This window comes from Phocoena sinus, chromosome 5, assembly GCF_008692025.1.
Source record: "Phocoena sinus isolate mPhoSin1 chromosome 5, mPhoSin1.pri, whole genome shotgun sequence".
NCBI lineage: Eukaryota > Metazoa > Chordata > Mammalia > Artiodactyla > Phocoenidae > Phocoena > Phocoena sinus.
In genome coordinates, this window is record NC_045767.1 from 20,619,466 (window position 1) to 20,636,654 (window position 17,189).

A 17,189-nucleotide genomic window follows, 5' to 3' on the forward strand; every position below is an offset into this window, starting at 1 on the left:
CGCACAGGCTCAGCGGGCCATGGCTCACAGGCCCAGCTGCTCTGTGGCATGTGGGATCCTCCCGGACCGGGGCAGGAACCCATGTCCCCTGCATCGGCAGGCGGACTCTCAACCACTGCGCCACCAGGGAAGCCCTCAAATAATAAATTTTTATTTTCACTAAGTGAATCAGTGGATTAACCAAGATGATAAGTTGACTATGTAACTGAAGATAAATTTTGCAAAATGACGGTAGTAGAGCTGCTGCTGACTTATTTGCTTTTAGGCCTATTGTGGTTTTTTTGTGGTGATACAGGTCATCCTGGGTGGTTAGTTGGTACACTGATAAATTATTCCAGCCCCTTTAATTTTTTTTCTTTCTTACCATTTGACCATTTTACAATTCTCAAGCATTTCCACAGGTTTGTGGGAAAAGGTTGTGCCAGGTCAGTTTGACTGTTTAAAAGCCATGTAGAATAAAAAGTTTGGGCTTCCCTAGTGGCACAGTGGTTAAGAATCCACCTGCCAACGCAAGGGACACGGGTTCGAGCCCTGGTCTGGGAAGATCCCACGTGCTGCAGAGCAACTAAGCCCGCGAGCCACAACTACTGAGCCCAAGTGCCACAGCTACTGAAGCCCGCGCACCTAGAGCCCGTGCTCCACAACAAGAGAAGCCACCACAATGAGAAGCCCGTGCACCACAATGAGGAGTAGCCCCCGCTCGCCCCAACTAGAGAAAGCCCACGGCGTAGCAACGAAGACCCAACGCAGCCAAAAATAAAAATAAACAATTTTTTTTCTAAAAAAAGGTCCATGTTAATGCTGAAAATAAAGTCTTAGAATTATTTATGTGTTTTCTGTTACCACATTAGCTGCTCTACTCCCTACCATTTTGGGACAAATACAAATGCTTTATATCTCTACATTGGCATTTTGTTTAAAACTGGTCTTCAATTCACCCACTGCGATCCACGCTCCTGCGTTCTCCTCTGTGGGGTAGGGCAGCAGAGAGCCCAGCAGGGAAGGATGCAAATGGGAGTAGCAGCTCCAGTCATCACAGCCCTCAAACATTCAAAAGCAGCCCCCCTCCACCCTTCTAGAGCTGTAGTGTTCACTCACTTGCCAGAGAAGGGGGCAGCAAATATAAAAATAAAATTGCATATTTAAAAGGTTCTTTTAGAACCATTGCTCATGTACCTTTACTCTAACATCAACTAATTGGATTCATATAGTGTGTCTAAATAGCTTTAATTTAGATATCTGTGTGTGTGTGTGTGTGTGTGTGTGTGTGTGTGTGTAGTCTAAACTAATAATAGTTTAGTTTATTAGTTAAACTAATAAACTTTAATAATATTTAAAGTTATTTACTTTTCAGTGCCCAAACCTCTCTCTACCTTTCCAGGTATAGAATACATTGTTAATCTCAGTGGACAATTATATTTCAAAACAATTTCTCCTTTTAATCTAGGACACATTGGCATTCCAAAGGATAAAACTACCTCGTATCTCCAATAATCTGGATTCCCAATAATCTAGATTAAAGTTTGAGGTATATCAAATCATTAGGTCATTTTTGTTTTCTCACTTCAGTTTTGGTAGGATAGGAAGGAATGTTCAAATATGGGGACGGCCTCTGACAATATGAACAATCTCAGAGTTTTAGATTAGCATCTATGAACATGATTCACCAGAACTTTTCAATCGAAACAGTCAAAGTCAATCTTCTCAGTAATAGGATAACACCACCTAGTTTTTCTGGGCTGAAAATCATTGTGCAACAAAGTTGATTGATCTGCCTAGTAAAATAAAAATATTTGGAACCATCCTAGCAACTTTCTACTTCTATTGGAACTAGACCCTTGACTGTAGAAAGATAGCAAGATTTCTTGCTGTGCAGACACATTTCCTAGATTATCCACAAGATGTCCATGACAGAAGTAATAATGCTGAATGAGAAATTCTAAGAAACGTTATTTACTTTAAACTTCAAACCTAGATAAGCTCTAGATACCTAGAAGTAACAAAAAGAAATGAGAGGAAAAGTTATGCCATTAGAGGGCACTTTTGTAATCTTAGAAGAAAAGTCTGTTCTTATAGACTGGATTGCCCAAGGCTTATTCTTAAGCAGAGTGTATTTTCAGTTGTTTATTTAAAAGTGACTAATTCTTAAGCTGAATGTCTAAGAGAGAACATTTTTTTGGTAGGGAAAAAAATCTGTAAAATTCCATCCTTTAAACAATACTTACATAAAGCTTTAAATTTGAATAAGTGAATATAAATTGTGAAAACATGCACAATATGTCTGCATAATAGTTTTTTGATTAGCTATATTCAATGCTTCTTTTAAGTACATCTTGTTAAAAAAATGCTGCCTGTAACCTGATCAAATTGAACAAATTATTAGGCTTCCCTAAAAACGGAGTATGTTTTTCCCCAGCAATACATGGATGTTATTAGATAACATTTTGAAAACAATAATCCTACAGAATATAAAGTCCTGTGTTTGGGGAATCATACTAATTTTTTCCAGTTTTATTGAAAAATGATTGACATACATCACTGTATAAGTTTAAGGCATACATCCTGATGGTTTGATTTACATACATTGTGAGATGGTTACCACAATAAGTTCAGTTAACACCCATCTTCTCCCGTAGATACAATAAAAAGAAAAGGGATCGTACTCATTTTAAACACTTTTCTGAAAAGTATCTGTTTTGCCCATAGTTGATGTGGCAATTTAAATAGCTAAAATTGTTTCAGAAACGGAAAGTGTGACCTGATAGAATTTTAGCTGAGGATATATGATTTTTTTTTAAAGAAAGCAAAAGATAGTTTATTCCCTATTGGTGATTATCTAAATAAAAATGTCTACCTGAGCCAGTGAAGTCAATAAGCCAGTATAAATAATTTAACAAATAAAATCTTAGTGTCAATAACTGTGAAGAGTATGAGATTTTACCCTCCTTGCAAGCTAACAAGTTAGCCTGCCGTAGTTTCGCGGATGCTGGATGGCGTGAGGACTCCTGGGTCAGCGACAAAGGGCTTTATTACGCAGCAATAGCAGAAGCTACAGATCCACAGCAGCAGCATTTTCTCCCACTGCCTGACCCCCCCAGTTCTTGTAGGATGATTCAAAGAGGGCTGATGGCATCAGCCCATATAGTGGGTTATTATAATGAAAGCAGCCCTGGGGCTTCCCTGGTGGCGCAAGTGGTTGAGCGTCGGCCTGCCGATGCAGGGGACGCGGGTTCGTGCCCCGGTCCCGGGAGGATCCCACATGCTGTGGAGCGGCTGGGCCCGTGAGCCATGGCCGCTGAGCTGAGCGTCCGGAGCCTGTGCACCGCAGCGGCGAGAGGGCACAGCAGTGAGAGGCCCGCATACCGCAAAAAAAAAAAAAAAAAAAAAAAAGAGCAGCAGCCCTGAGCTTAGGGAACCCAGCTTTTTATAATGGGTAACAATCGTGCCTGCTCTTTGCTCCAGAAGCCTTCATCTTCCAAGGCTGTTTACTATACAAACATCCTTGAAAAGATAATCTGGAACAAAGGCAAGTCAGTTCTTCTGCTCCCCCACATATGCACAAACAAGCACAGAAACCCATGGAGAATTGTCTTTTTAAACACTTACCCTGCATAATCCTATCATCTGAAGTTGTTCACGTTACTAAATATCACATGGCTAAGTAGCTGACGTGGGGGAATATATAATAATCATATTTACCACACTCCTGATAGTTTATATTTCTCATATCATATTGTATTCACTATGTGTTCTTACGTGTCCAAGCCTCAGTTTGATCATTTTTGAGATGAGATGAGATAAATAATAGGGCCTACATCATAGGCCTTGTTGCTGGCATTCATGAGATAATAGACATGAAGCACTTAGAAGAGTGCCTGACATGCAGCACATACACCAGCAAATTTATTATATATGTTATTAACCTCAAAATTCATCTCTTCTTATTAGCTGATTTAATAAAGAGAAAGTTCCTCCCACAGGCAGCTGGGGATGCTGGGAAAATTCCCACCAGTCATAACATGCTAGCTCTCTAACTCTGGGGCTGACCTAAATATCCCAAATACCCAGGGGCATTGGGCAGCTTGTCCTGTTCAGCTGTGCAGTGGTGCTGTGCAGTTGGCAGCTTTGCGGGCAAATATGGGGCTCGTGAGAGAAGGCTGCCCTTGAGCGGTTCTGGGGCAAATACGCCCAAGTATCTCACGCTCAAGTGCCGCTATGGCATGTTTGCTCTAAGTTCCTGATAAATATGGAAAGCCAAATTCTAACCCTTTCTAAAGAGACATATTTTATTATCTGGCCTCTTCTGCTCTCAGGAGGCAAACTTTCAGAGATGCTACTACAAAGTAAACTGAATGTGTTTTATTATGCTGAAATAATAAATATTTCTTTATAGGGGCAGCATATCAAATTCTATTCAGATTTTCCGTTTCTGTTGGCTGCAGGATGAAGGGCATCAGAGGAGAGGGACTGAGGGTCGTGAGTGGCGGTCCCATTCAGTCTACTCCACCATGTCCCTATTTGTTTTGAATAGGTTCACTGAGCTTTGATTTTTGATCCCTCCAGCCATCTTTTGTAGATATAACCTTTGTTTGCTGTTAGTAACTCCCATGACCTCTCGTTTACATCCCCAGCTTTCCTTGGGTTCCACCTTGACAATCACCTGGATATCTGAGGGACAGGTTATTTAATGAAACTCAGGGAGGCCTGTTCTTATTCCTAAACTGCTAGCTATTTGGGAAGAGGGTTTCAGTGTTCAGTCTCAGAATCACCATTTGTTTTCAGAGTTTAGAGATCATCCATCCAAACCCTTCGTAAAATTGAGGTCCAGAATTTTAAGTGAATTGCCTAAGATTACACTTCTAGTTAGCAGCTGAAACTAAAAAGTCAAGTTTCTTAGCTCTCAGTCAAACTCTCATTCAATGGCAATACAATTGAGAAATAGGATGGGAAATAAATGTTTGGGCTCTGCAGTCAGATTCACTTGGGTTTATATCCTTTCTCCGCTTATGTTAAAGGAGGTTTATACTTATATAAGAATAGCACCTACTTCACAAGGTTATTGTGGATATAAATGCAACTTCGCACCGTGTTTTGCACATAGTAACTCCTAATTACTGCAGATATTTATATGGAAAATTGCAGAGCACGTGGCAGAAAGCAAATCTTGAAAAAGTAAGTTAAAGGAACTTTCTGAGCAAGCTCACTGGGAAAAATTGCTTCTCAAACTCTCATAGAAAAAAGAAAAGCTTATTCCCTTCAAAAAAATATTTTCAGTTGTATGAATCTATTTTTGGTAGCACTCAAAGAAAACTTAAAGTCAAGTGATGGTTTAAGTAGAGGTGACCTCATAGCTATAGCAATGACTATTTAGAAATAAAACTGGCATTCTCTTCATTTCAAATTATCGCAAATATTTGCATTTGACTTTCTCACTATTTAAAGTACTTCAATGTAAAAACACTATATTTCCCTAATGCTTGAATTCCCTGATGTATGTCGTCAAAGAGATAAGGGAAAACAACTCCTTACCTAGTTTTTTCTGTGAGGAAAACAGGCACCAAATCCTCAAAGGAAGCAAAGCCTTTCATTAGCACTTGAGGTGAAAAGAACTCGCCTACCTGCGTCTTCCTGTTGGGAAAGGGAAACATGTAGAAGATGGTGTCCTTGAAACAATCCCTAAAGCAAGGTGCCCTAGAGAATGATCCATGATTGCTTATAGGATTTTTAATTTTATTTTTATTTTTTTGCGGTACGCGGGCCTCTCACTGTTGTGGCCTCTCCCGTTGCGGAGCACAGGCTCCGGACGCGCAGGATCAGCGGCCATGGCTCACGGGCCCAGCCGCTGCGCGACATGTGGGATCCTCCCGGACCGGGGTACGAACCCGTGTCCCCTGCATCGGCAGGTGGACTCTCAAGCACTGCGCCACCAGGGAAGCCCTGCTTATAGGATTTTTTATGAAAGTCAGTGATAAATGTCAAAGTGTAACTCAATGAAAACTGGAGTGGTAAATATATAACTCTGCTGGAGGTTAAGATAAATGACCTAAATATAGAACTTTCCAATGGTCTTTTTTTTTTTTTTTTTGGCTGCGCCACAGGGCATGTGGGATTTTAGCTCCCCAACCAGGGATGGAACCCTCTCCCCCTGCATTGGAAGCGTGGAGTCTTAACCACCGGACCACCAGGGAAGTCCCCAGTGGTCTTTCTTGATTTGAAGTGGGAATCCAAGCCCAGTTTTTAATATGGTAAAAGTTTATATATAAGTGTTGTGTTGAAGAGTCTGGTAAATCTGTAATATTAGACACTGGCAAATAACTCACCTTGGGATTTTAGACAAATTGCTTATCCTATAAGAAAGTTAAGCTTTATAATCTCTTAAAATCTCTGATTTATGAAAATCTGATTTGCAGAATAATTCTATATATGATCCTTAATCAAATTTTAAGGAAGAAGAAAAGTAACTGTGTAGTGGTAATTTTCAGGCTCTCAGTGGGTCTCTGTGACTTATGTTATGGTTTAAGCTTTGAGACATTTGTATGGAGATGTCTACAATGACCATATTGGCTTCTGCCATAATGAAGGGGGAACTTTTCTCTCTGAATACCCAAGGAAGTTAATGCACCAAGAGTCCTTTTGTTTCAAAATCTTTTTAATATCTGAAATTCTGGTGAATTCATTATCAACTTGTTGAAATAACTTTGAAAAAAAAAGAACTGGAAAGTCGCCTTAAAGCTCATGTGCATGTATCCAAAATACATAATACAGCTCTTTCTGTCAAAACCAAATAGTGTGAACCCTTCAGAGAGTTCGCAACTTGCCCAAGTGTTTTGCCTGTAAAATTAATGTAAGCAATTCTTTTTTGTTGCCCCAGGATGGTGCCTCTCCACTGGTGTATGCTGTGGCTGCTGTTACCACTCAGCTCCAGGACCCAGAAGTTACCCACTCGAGATGAGGAACTCTTTCAGATGCAAATTCGGGACAAGGCATTTTTTCATGATTCGTCAGTAATTCCAGATGGAGCTGAAATTAGCAGTTATCTCTTTAGAGACACACCTAAAAGGTATTCTCCCTGCAGGACTTCCTTTATCAATAAGCTCAGAACGGGTGTCTCTGAAAAAGAAAGTGACCTTTTAGACTTAGTTTAGGTAATTGGCAATCAACCTCTGGATAGCATTGCCTATTTTTCTCTAAGTAAGAAAATAAAACTGCAGTGCAACGTCCAGCCATTAGACATCTCTTTGATTCTCGCTGATTGTGATCTTTTGGGTGGAGAGAGAAGTCCTTGCATGTCTAACGTTTTGGAATGGTCATTTTCTTTTCTTCAGGATGGTAGGAAATTTCTAAGAATGACTCTACAGGATTAATGCAATTAATTGAACACATACGATTCTTCAAGGGTTTGTGTTGGCTTGTAAGGATAGTATTTCTTTGATCAATGACTGGTTCTGAAAGCATCAAACCAAACAGAGATAAAAACTGGCCTCTCACTTATCTTCACTCCAACATCAACATATTGAACTCACATAATGCTTCTAAATATTTTGACCTTTAAAACTTACGTATATCAACGTATAGAAATCAATCAATCAATCATAGAAATGAATTATATTTAAAGTTACTTACTTTGCAGTACCCAAACTCCTCTTTATCATATTTCAAAAACAGTTTCTCCTTTTAACCTAGGGCACCTTGGCATTCCAAAGGATAAAACTATGTCATGTCATCAATACTCCATTTTCCAAAGATTGAGGTGTATCAAATTATTGTCGTCTTTCTCTTGTCACTTCAGTTGTTTTTTTTTTTTAATTTCTTGGTACGCGGGCCTCTCACTGTTGTGGCCTCTCCCGTTGAGGAGCACAGGCTCCGGACGCGCAGGCTCAGCGGCCATGGCTCACGGGCCCAGCCGCTCCGCGGCGTGTGGGATCCTCCCAGACCGGGGCACGAACCTGCGTCCCCTGCATCGGCAGGCAGACTCTCAACCACTGCGCCACCAGGGAAGCCCCGTCACTTCAGTTTTAATTGACAATAAGAATGGAACGTGGTGCTCCTCTTCCACTGAATGGCAGAGACACGTTACCATCCGGTGTGAGAGTAGATAATCAGTTTTCATATTTTGACTGGTGTGACCTATTGTTTGGGTATCATTTCAACACCATCTGAAAGAAATTATTTGTTTGAATGGATGTAATAGATTAGGAACTGATTTGTCAGTAATATATAAAAGAATTATGACTCTTTCAGTGACATTCCTAAGAGTGAAGGCACAAAATGCAAGGATGATTACACTAAAGGAACTTGATGTCTTAGTATTTACAGAGACTTTGTCTGTGAAAACAAGGAAGGGTAGAGGAGGCAGTTTTAATGATTCAAATTAGTCTTAAATATCAGCTGAATTCATGCCGAACCATTTTGCTTGTCATGTTCTTTTGTCTCTTGAAACTTTTGAGTGAATCCAAATTTTTCTTTAAAAAATTACTTTGATTTCCCAAATGTACTTGTGCACTGCTTTGCAGTGTTCTTTAAAATACAGCATTCCTCATTATGTAATCATTTCACTTAATCAAATAAATGGTTTATCTTTGATCTTCCAGTCTCTTAAAAATTAAAGAAGTTTTGGTTCTAAGCGCTGTCTTAAAATTACATTTTTTTTTCTTTGAAGCAACATGTTTTTATTATAAGACATTTCAAAACAACACATGCTCCTTTCCTCCTTCTGTTTTTATTTCTTTCATTTGTTCATTCTTTTGGGTTTTTTTTTCCCCCCCACAAATCATGATTGGAGACTTTGATATCTACATTTGGATGCAATGTTAACAATAGTTACAGAGTTGTGGCCACAGTCATTTCTAGGGGTAAAATATGTGATGGGAGAACCCACATAGACATTGTTGATGTTACAACTAAAGATGAAATTCCAGATAAAGTTGGAAGCAGAGAATAGCAAAAGAAAAACAAATTCATTAATTATTCTTATGTTTATACATAAATTCCAAAGTCTAAATGGTTCACAGAGTGTTTGTGCCTCAACTCTGGCCTTATAATATGGAGCACATTTTTCACATTTCTGTCTCCCTCACTAGCCAGTAAATACCTGGTGCTCATAGATCGTGCCCTATCATCTCTGATTGCAGCTGCCTTCCACGAGTGCACTGTGCATGGTAGACAATAAATGTTTGTCAAATTGTTAAAGTTTATTCAGATTGTCTTTTATCCCTAATCATAAGAGCTTCCATATGAAAATGTTGACTTAGAGGGACTCTCTGATGTTTTATATGTATAATGATTACCCTGTGGAATGCAAGCATTGTTTTCTCTGTTATTGGTTGCTTATGGCCTGTATTAAAGTTACTAAGACACAGTTGCATACTTTTGGAAATAAACTACTTTCTTGATTGAAATGAGAACAGAAGATAATAGGTGAACGTGCACATTGATTTCAGCACTGGTTAGCTCTGCTACCCACAGAAAAACCAAAAACAAACAAAACTAAAAAGTTTTGAATACTTTTAAAATTACACGATGCTAAATAAATTATTTTGTCTTACCTAATTCTTTGTAATGTTCATAGGTTCAGTCATGTTTATGTGGTTAATATCACCTATGCAACCTGGCCAAAGGAACAAAATTCTACTCTCCAAAAGTTGACTGAATTTGAAAATTAAACCATCTGACACCTGTCTTTAGGGATGCTTAAGTCCATAAAATTTCCATACAGTAAAGAGTGCAACCGTCTAGTTATTTTGTTTGGATGATTGCCTAAGTTTACTATATTCCGAACAAGCTTTTTTTGCTTTTATAGGGTCTTCACTTTATTTGTCCTTCCACAGCCCTATTTCCACCCTCCAGCTCCTAATTCATCTTGGAATAATGAAGGGGGGGAAAGCACATATATTTCCATTCAGATTCCGTATCTTCAGGTAGAAACAGACTAAGTGTAGTATCCTAAGGCTAGAATAAGGTAGATGTTATGATTCTTGGGTTCTGTTTATTCATTTAGTAATGCATTCATTAAGAAGAGTTTATCAAGTACCTTCTACCCGCAGAAATCTGTGCTAAATGCTGAGAATAAAATGACATGGAAAATGAACCCTAAGTGGGCCTTTGTTGGGAAAATGACGTTAATCGAATAATAATATACATATATAGTAACAAATTGCAACAGGTTCCCAAAGTGAAAAGTATAGGACACTCGGAGTATGTGAGAGAACCTGAGCCAGAACAGTTAGAGAAGGCATCCCTGAAGAAGTGACATTTAAATATTAGTAAGGGCATACACATCAAATATATGTCAATTAAAAAGTTATTTATTTACAATTATTAATAAGGACTAAGGGGTGTATTTCAGGCAGAGCAAACAACATCCCAATGGCTCAAAGAAGCCCTACGTGGTTCGAGCACGGAAAGCAAAAGGGATGATGATATGACAGTGAGGTAGGCGGAGGCCCCACTGCTGGGAAAGTTGTAGACTCTCTGAACAATTAAGGACTTTTTTCCCCAAAAGTGAAATGCTAAACTTATTCATTAATCCAACAAATATTTATTAATAATTATTTTAGTCTCTAAGTCTTCATCAATGAACTAAATGCCCTGCCCTCTTGTAGCTTTCATTCTAGTTGGGGGAGGTGGAAAAATAAAAAAACAAGCAAAGGTATATATAATACATCAGGTAGTGATAAGTGCTTCGAAGAAAAATGAAGAGGAGTAGAAAGGCTTCACGGGTAGGAAGGTGATGTCTTACGTAAGGGGCCAGAGTCGGTCTATGGCGAGATGGTGACCGACTCTAGAGAAGAGAGTTGGTGCAGTGACTGAGCACGTAAGGTCAACAGCTGGAGGACGAGCATCTCAGATGGAGAAACCGCAAGTTCAGAGGCCCTGAGGCAAGAGTGTGCCATAATCACTCCACAGAGAGCAAGGGGCTGAGTAAAGAAGGGAGAGAATAGAGGAGACGAGTTTAGAGCTTTGGTTGGGGACGCAAATCATTGCAAGTTCTGAATGAGACAAGAAGCTCCTGGAGGGTTTGCAGCGAGTGTGTTCAGACTTAGGTGTACATGGATATCTCCTTCTGGAAGGAGGTAAATAAACTAAGGGGGTCAAAGTGGAAACAAGGCCAGTCAGAAGGCTATTGCAATGCTCAGACAAGAAAAAATGGTGGCTTGATCTGGTGGTAACAGGGAAAGTGGAACAAAGGGTTGGACTCTGGGTATATTTTAAAGATGAAGCCAAAAAAAAAAAAAAAAAAATGACTGCTGATTCAGTGTATGTGGAGTGGAAGAGTAAGGAAAAGTCAAGAATGCCTCTAAAACGTTTGTCCTGAGCAACTGGAAGGTTAGGGCTGTCATTTACTGAGTAGAGACAGACTGCAGGAGAAGTTGGTTTGGCGAGAGAATGAGAAGTTTGGATTAGACATCTTAAGTTTGAAACTTTCAGTAACCTCTAAAGGAAGATGGTGAGAAGATAGTTGTCTCTAAAATTTAGCTAAGAGTTCAGGCTGACAATTTACATTTGAGAATCATTAAAATAGAAGAGCTTAAAGCTGTGAGCCTGGGTGAGATCACACAGGGAAAGAGCACGGGTAGAAAAGAGTGTCCTAGCACAGGCCCTTGGTTCACCCCATGGGTTAGAGGTCCGGGAGGTGAGAAGAGCTGCAGAGGAGACAGATGGAGCAGCTGGCCACGGTGGTCAGTTTGGAGAGGGTGTTGGGGTAGATATAGAGAGAATCGAGAGGCAAAGAGGTACCCAGGAGGTGCAATCTCTAGGAGGTGAAACTTGCTTATTTTTTGCCGTGAAACCAGTGAGGAAACCACTGTTTCCTCCCTTGCAAGATTATGGGCTTTGAAAGATAAATGGAATCATCTAAATTATTCAGAGTAAGAATATATAGCATTGTTATACATAGGCAATATTTTTATTCTACTTAAAAGTTCTTTTGAGACATCATTTAAAAAATCTAAGGGGAAAGCATAGAGGAGAATGTTTTGTTCTTTTAAAATGTTTTCAAATCACTAGGTTATTAATTCAACAGAAAATCTTGGTGACAGAGAAATGTGTCTTTCCACTGACTGACACAGTTATCTTTACCTTTTAAAAATATTTCTCAAATGGTCATTAGATACCTCTCTCCAAAAGGATACGGAATAGTAAAACTGTGAACAAAAAAGTCAAGGTTGTAAAAGCCTGAATACAGTGTTATTTTGCCAGAGACCAACATGCATTTTAGAAGGACATTGCTGCGAAAATGATCTCTTGGAATGGTTGGTGCTTTAGAGTGCCCTTGGGGTAACTTATAAATTTATCGCCAAATTTATGGAAAATGCAGTTACCTGTAGGGCAACATACCTGGAAATTCCTCTTGGTTGTGACTTACTTTGCACTGGTGTTAAATAACACCCCCAAACTGGTAAGTTTTGATTCTTAACTCGAATAACACCCAAACTCCACATTTTGGTTCAATGTCTTTCAATTATTTCCGACCGTGTCGATGGTAAATCTGGTCGCAGAACCTTGGGCTGTTGGACTTCCACGGTTACAGCTGAAAATATCATGATTTATGTCAGATAGCCAGTTTGATTTTCTGTTAAGTGAATACAAATTAAACCAAGCGATTTTTTCCCACTAATCTTGGTTGTAAGTGTTAGGATGAATTACCTCGGTCTGAAGTGGTCCACTTTCACCCAGGTATTTCTTTGTGGTTGAAGAAGACAACACGCCATTGTCAGTCACAGTGACTCCCTGCGATGCGCCCTTAGCGTGGACGCTGAGCCTCCAGGAGCTGCCAGAGGAGGCGAGCGGGGAAGGCTCAGGTAAGCGGCGCGGCAGACCTGGCCCCAGACCTCTGGATGGATAGCTGAAAGGCTTATGAGACAGACAGCCTCCTCTTAGTAAGAAAAACCAGCATGGATGCATGGGGGAAGCTGGAGATTTGGGGTTGGAGATGAGGGAAACGGAGGATGACATCAGATGGCGGTGATTTGGTGAAATAAGAGGTTGAGAGAGACAGGTGTGTGGGCTGAAGGAGTGAGGAAAGGCAAGGGGTGAGCATCGGCTTCCCTGGCTGTGGTTTGCAGTCTTGCCTAACCACTGGACTCACCACTGGGGGCTGTATATGCTACTGACGCCTTCATCCTACCTCCAAGGTTGTGATTTAATTGCCCTGGGGTGGAGTCTGGACATTGGGATGGTAAAAGTTCCCCTCCGTGTGAATCTAATATGCACCCAAGGATAAGAGCCTCTGATCTCTGGGGAGTAAAGGGTAGCCACAAAGAGAGAACAAAAGAGCATTGAGCACCACGGAAAGTCCAGGATGAGAAGAAAGTCAGGAGGAATAGGTCAGGCATTTGAAGAAGATGCAGATGGTGGAAAGCAAATGACAGATACAAAGAAGTGAGTAGAGTCTGTATGAGGCGCTGGGTTGACGCTGCCTCCCTTTAAGGGGCAAAGGCATCCTAGCTTGAAGTGAAGGCTTGAGATGGGTGCCATGACAGGATGTTAGCAAGCTAGATACTTACAGTGATGTGGGAACACTGTAATTAGGAAAATATTGAAAGGGCATATGGGCAGTGAGGAGACTGAGATAGAAGGGGTAGTCACGTGACGATTGTGTTAATTGCGTGGTTTAGGAGTATCAAGTTCTACATACCTCACTCTCAACCTGCAGTGATCAGCTGGAAAAGATCCATTCCCACTCTGGCTACACAGTCCTTCTCTGGGTCTTCTAACACCGATATCTGTGTGACATCTGATGTTAATAGTAACAAAAAATAGTTACTATTAATTGGAAAACATTATTTTAGTTTCAGTACTTTCCCTATATTCCTCCTGAGCACGTGTTCTACACATTGAAAATTAGGTCCTCTTACTGGTGCTTTATAGTCTATATTTTAATGAGATTGTCCAGTCCTACTAACAAAAGTGAAATTAGTGAAATGGCTAGCCATCCAAGTGCAAACTGACAGAACCCTTCTGGTAAAAACAGATTGACAGTAGGGATTAGTCTCTAAGAGGTTTGCAGTCTTTGACCTAAAAATTCTACCAGCTGGAATCTATCCTGAAGAAATAACATAAAATCAGAAAAGCCTTACATATATAACAGCATTATTATAATGGTCAAAAATTAACCAACAGTTTCATTTTTATGATATAATATTAAGTGAGAAAAATGAAGGTTTCTCTAGGTACATATATGCATGATAATAAATGTTACAAAGTTGCAGAGAAAAATAAGAGAAAATAATAACAACTGCATAAACATGTGTAGAAGGAAGACTGATAGAAATAGACCAAACTGTTAATAAAGGGCTATATGGATTTGTATTAATGGATGATTTTTTTTTTATCTTGTTCTCTATCTCCCAGTTTTCTACTGGGAACATGTATTCTTTTTATAATGGAGAAAAACTAAATTAAATTGTCTTAAGAACACAATTTAAGGTTGGCAAGCCACAGCACATGCCCTGACGTGTAGGCTGTGCTTCTCTTGTGTCTTTTAGGTGATCCAGAGCCTCTGGCTCAGCAGAAGCAGCAGATCATTAATGAGGAAGGCACAGAGTTATTCTCCTACAAAGGCAACGACGTGGAATATTTCGTATCTTCTAGTTCTCCATCTGGTTTATATCAGTTGGAGCTTCTTTCAACAGAGAAAGACACACATTTCAAAGTATATGCCACCACAACTCCAGAGTCTGATCAGCCCTACCCTGAATTACCTTATGACCCAAGAGTCGACGTTACCTCCCTGGGATGCACCACGGTCACTTTGGCTTGGAAACCGAGCCCCACGGCCTCTTTGCTGAAACAACCCATTCAGTATTGTGTGGTCATCAACAAAGAGCACAATTTCAAAAGTCTCTGCGCAGTGGAAGCGAAGTTGAGTGCAGACGACGCTTTCATGATGGCACCAAAGCCCGGTCTGGACTTCAGCCCTTTTGACTTTGCCCACTTCGGATTTGCTTCGGATAATTCAGGTAAAGAGCACAGCTTCCTGACAAAGCCGTCTCCAAAACTGGGGAGGCATACCTACTCGAGGCCCAAGGTTGACATTCAGAAAATCTGCATAGGAAACAAGAACATCTTCACCGTCTCGGATCTGAAACCCGATACGCAGTACTACTTTGACGTCTTCGTGGCCAACAGCAACAGCAACATGAGCACTGCTTACGTGGGCACCTTTGCCAGGACCAAGGAAGAAGCGAAACAGAAGACAGTTGAGCTGAAAGATGGGAAAGTTACGGATGTGTTTGTTAAAAGGAAGGGGGCAAAGTTTCTACGGTTTGCTCCAGTCTCGTCTCACCAAAAAGTCACCTTATTTATTCACTCTTGTCTGGACGCTGTCCAAATCCAAGTGAGAAGAGATGGGAAACTTCTTCTGTCTCAGAACGTGGAAGGCATTCGACAGTTTCAGCTGAGAGGAAAACCTAAAGCCAAATATCTCATTCGACTGAAAGGAAACAAGAAGGGAGCATCTATGTTGAAAATACTAGCTACCACCAGGCCCAGTAAGCAGTCATTTCCCTCTCTTCCTGAAGACACGCGCATCAAAGCCTTCGACAAGCTGCGTACCTGTTCTTCAGCCACCGTGGCTTGGCTGGGCACCCAGGAAAGGAACAAGTTTTGCATCTACAAAAAGGAAGTGGATGATAATTACAGTGAAGACCAGAAGAAAAGAGAGCAAAACCAATGCCTTGGACCAGATACAAGGAAGAAATCAGAGAAGGTCCTCTGTAAATATTTCCACAGTCAAAACCTGCACAAAGCAGTGACCACAGAAACAATCAAAGGTCTTCAGCCTGGAAAATCTTACCTGCTGGATGTTTATGTCACAGGACATGGGGGCCACTCTGTGAAGTACCAGAGTAAAGTTGTAAAAACCAGGAAGTTCTGTTAGTTACCTTGTATAGAGATATATCACTTAGAACTCCAGGAGAGACATTAAATCACTTTAAGTATAAACTGACTACTCCCACAGCTGAGAGAAGTTGTGACCTGTACTTGTACTATGGAAGAAGGGATATCAACTGGTGTATATTGATGTTTATATAAGTAATTTTTGGAGGAGACTTGGTCTAGTGTGCCCCAATGGTACCTAGTGTGTATCTGATATCCACTGATGTCAAAGAGAAAGGACATCTTGAAGGAACTGCTATCCCTTGCTTTGGCCACTGCATGAACTGCTTCTAAATTATTTTATCACCTAAAAATTTTGAATATGCCATTCATTGCACACATCCACAAATGCAAATTATTCCTCTCAATAGATGCTAGAATATATATAAATTATTTTATAAAGTCTTGTTTTAAATGTCAGTGTTTCTATGATTGTAAACTATTAAATTCTTTTCCTGTTAAAGTACGGATCTATTCTAAGTATATTAAGTGGACAACCCTTTAGTCAGTTCTATTGCTATTGTAAATTCTTTTTTTTTTTTTTTTTTTTTTGCGGTACGCGGGCCTCTCACTGTTGTGGCCTCTCCCGTTGCGGAGCACAGGTTCCGGATGCGCAGGCTCAACGGCCATGGCTCACAGGCCTAGCCGCTCCACGGCATGTGGGATCTTCCCGGACCGGGGCACGAACCCGTGTCCCCTGCATTGTCAGGCGGACTCTCAACCACTGCGCCACTAGGGAAGCCCTATTGTAAATTCTTATCTGTTGAGTAAAATGTTTAAATACTGTATGTATCTCATGTACAAAGTTGACATACATTATATTCATGTATATAAAATTAAAGATATTAGATTATATACTGTTCATTTTCCCAAGCAGCTACCTTGGTGTATTCAATTTCTATTCTGTCCCCCAAACTGCGCCTTTATGTAATTTTGCACCAGGTTTGACCCTTTTTTAATAGTTAAAAGGCATGCTGCATCTCTCTAAAGTTACTGTGGCATTAGAGACAGTTACTGAAATTTGTATTTTGACACTGAATAGGAGCTAGCTGTTGTGAGAATTGAGAGCGCACCAATGGACTTGGAATAAGACAAGCCTCAAAATACTGTAGCTCGATAAGTATTCAACAAATCGTCCTTAACAACCTAAAATATATTACCTCTATTTTAAAAATAACCATCTATTTTAAGTACAAAATTGGGATATGCCAAATATTTTCCAGCTGCTTGAATATTAGCAAAATAATTGTTTTGATTTCTAGTGGGAACAACTAAGCAACCACCAATTAGGACTTTAATTAGTAATGAGA

At 40.2% G+C, this 17,189-nt stretch overlaps 1 protein-coding gene across 1 annotated transcript in view; it reads left to right on the forward strand.

The window, feature by feature from the left end:
* The window catches only part of NDNF (neuron derived neurotrophic factor), a 38,457-nt gene extending 21,703 nt beyond the window's left edge, over positions 1 to 16,754 (forward strand). Inside the window, exons 2-4 of the mRNA XM_032631710.1 lie at positions 6,872 to 7,060; positions 12,676 to 12,800; positions 14,487 to 16,754. Of these exons, the coding sequence (XP_032487601.1) occupies positions 6,873 to 7,060; positions 12,676 to 12,800; positions 14,487 to 15,880 (1,707 nt within the window). The 5' untranslated portion in view covers position 6,872 and the 3' untranslated portion in view covers positions 15,881 to 16,754. The remainder of the gene's footprint in view (positions 1 to 6,871; positions 7,061 to 12,675; positions 12,801 to 14,486) is intronic.
* The last annotated feature ends 435 nt before the right edge of the window (positions 16,755 to 17,189 follow it).